Here is a 1915-nt window from a genome sequence, read left to right as displayed (position 1 = left end):
TCTTTCTTTCTTTCTTTCTTGTGTGTGGTTTTTGGCCAGGGCTGGGTTTGAATCCGCCACCTCCGGCATATGGGGCTGGCGCCCTAGTCCTTTGAACCACAGGCACCGCCCCGATTTCCTTTTCTTTCTCCTCACATGAGAACCACTTCTCTTTTTCCCATCTCCGAAATCATCTGTAAGTCTCAGTTTTGCACTGGTATGGGCCATTCACCTGGGAAGTGAGAAGACTGTGGGCCAGACCATGGTGGTCGGTCCTGACAAGAGGCCCTTACGACGAATGCTCGCTTTCTGTGGATCTTCATATAAATATCATTGTAAGCTTTTATATGTGGATGGAGTCCAGTGTTTCCAGAACTGTGGTCAACAGGAGGAGAGACTGAATTCTGTGGCCAGCTTTAGCCCGGCCATGTTAACACGCACAGGGAACAGAACTTTCTGGTCCAGCAGTGCCAAGTCCCCGTCTCCACGAGCTGGTGGCCACACCCACCACCCCCTCATCCTGTTAGTGCTGGTGGCCCGACTTGACCTCATGCTGAGAAGAAGCTACAGAGACCTTTACTCACCCCACAGCAACCGCAGCACTGGCAGTCTCCGCAGAGGGTCCCCAGGAGGCCATTGATCACCTGGATGGCACAGAGAACCATCTGGATCCCTCCTACGACCAGCAGGATGGAGAAGAGGGTCAGATTCCAGGGAACCACATCAGCAGGATTGTGGCACTTGCTCCATAAGGCTTGGTCGTTGAGATAGTCCCTGTGGTAACACGGAGGAGAAAGGAGACATTTGTAAAGAGCATGCGATTCTGTAGACTGAGAAGCTACCGCAACAACTTTTCTTGTGCAATATCTTCCATCCCAAACAAGTTCCATGAGCAAATACCCTGTAATAACACAAAAACGAAAACCTACCACTTTTTACTGAACACATCTTACATGCCAGACGCTGTTCTAATCGCTTTGCACAGTCACTCATTTCTTCCTCCTAGAAAGCTATGATCCTTTTTTTCCACTTCACAAATAGGAAATTCATGCCCAGGGAGTAAACCACTTGCTCCCAGGTCACACAACTGCTAAGGGGAAGAGCAATTTTTATGAATTGAACAAGAGGATGGGTAAATTCACTATCCATCAGGGGACCAGAATAATGACAACTTGGCAGGAGTAGAATTTCACAAATGTTCATGGCTTTTATACCAGTTATCATCACTAGAGATTTTTAATTTTCTTTATTTTTAATTTTTTTTTTTGAAACAGATTTTCCTTCTATCACCCTGGGTAGAGTGCTGTGGCATCATAGCTCACAGCAACCTCAAACTCATGGGTTCAAGCCATCCACTTGCCTCAGCCTCCTGCACAGCTGGGACTCCAGGTGCCCACCACAATGCCTGGCTATTTTTTAGAGACAGGGTCTCATTCTTGCTCAGGCTGGTCTTGAACACCTGCCTCAACCTCCCGGCATGCTAGAATTATAGACATGCACCACCTTGCTTGGCCATCATTAGAGATGATTTCAACTTTTGACAAATTATCTGTCAAGCCTACATGAAGCCGTGTGGAGCACAGTTGTGTTACACAGCTAAAGGGAACAGCCTGATTTTTTTAAGGCCTGATTTTAACCAAACTGTGAATTTGATTCAGCTATATTTTTGTTAACATGCAAGAATTTCACACATAAAATATATAATTAATTTTCTTCAAATATATGCCTTAATATATATTTTATATGAACTTTAAGTTAGGAGCAACTATAACATATTTATATTTTCTCACATATAGAGAGAGTTCATCATGGTAGGAAGGGCATTGTGCTTTGAAGAAGAAATGTGAGGTATGCTATCTTTAAGACAAAAATGAGGATAAAGTGGGTAAATCTCGTGGATTATTATACATTTCTTATCACATTCTTTTTTTTTTTT

General features: G+C 44.0%; 1 protein-coding gene across 1 annotated transcript in view; it reads right to left on the bottom strand.

Moving 5' to 3' along the window:
• Window positions 1–1915, bottom strand: part of TM4SF4 (transmembrane 4 L six family member 4) — a 33791-nt gene that overhangs the window by 4315 nt on the left and 27561 nt on the right. The window contains exon 4 of the mRNA XM_003789473.3: window positions 564–753. Within this exon, the coding sequence (XP_003789521.1) occupies window positions 564–753 (190 nt within the window). The remainder of the gene's footprint in view (window positions 1–563; window positions 754–1915) is intronic.

Source organism: Otolemur garnettii, unplaced genomic scaffold (assembly GCF_000181295.1).
Source record: "Otolemur garnettii isolate 467f Iridium unplaced genomic scaffold, OtoGar3 scaffold00032, whole genome shotgun sequence".
Lineage (NCBI taxonomy): Eukaryota > Metazoa > Chordata > Mammalia > Primates > Galagidae > Otolemur > Otolemur garnettii.
Note: the sequence above shows the minus strand (reverse complement) of the source record. Positions and strands in the feature narration are given on the sequence as shown.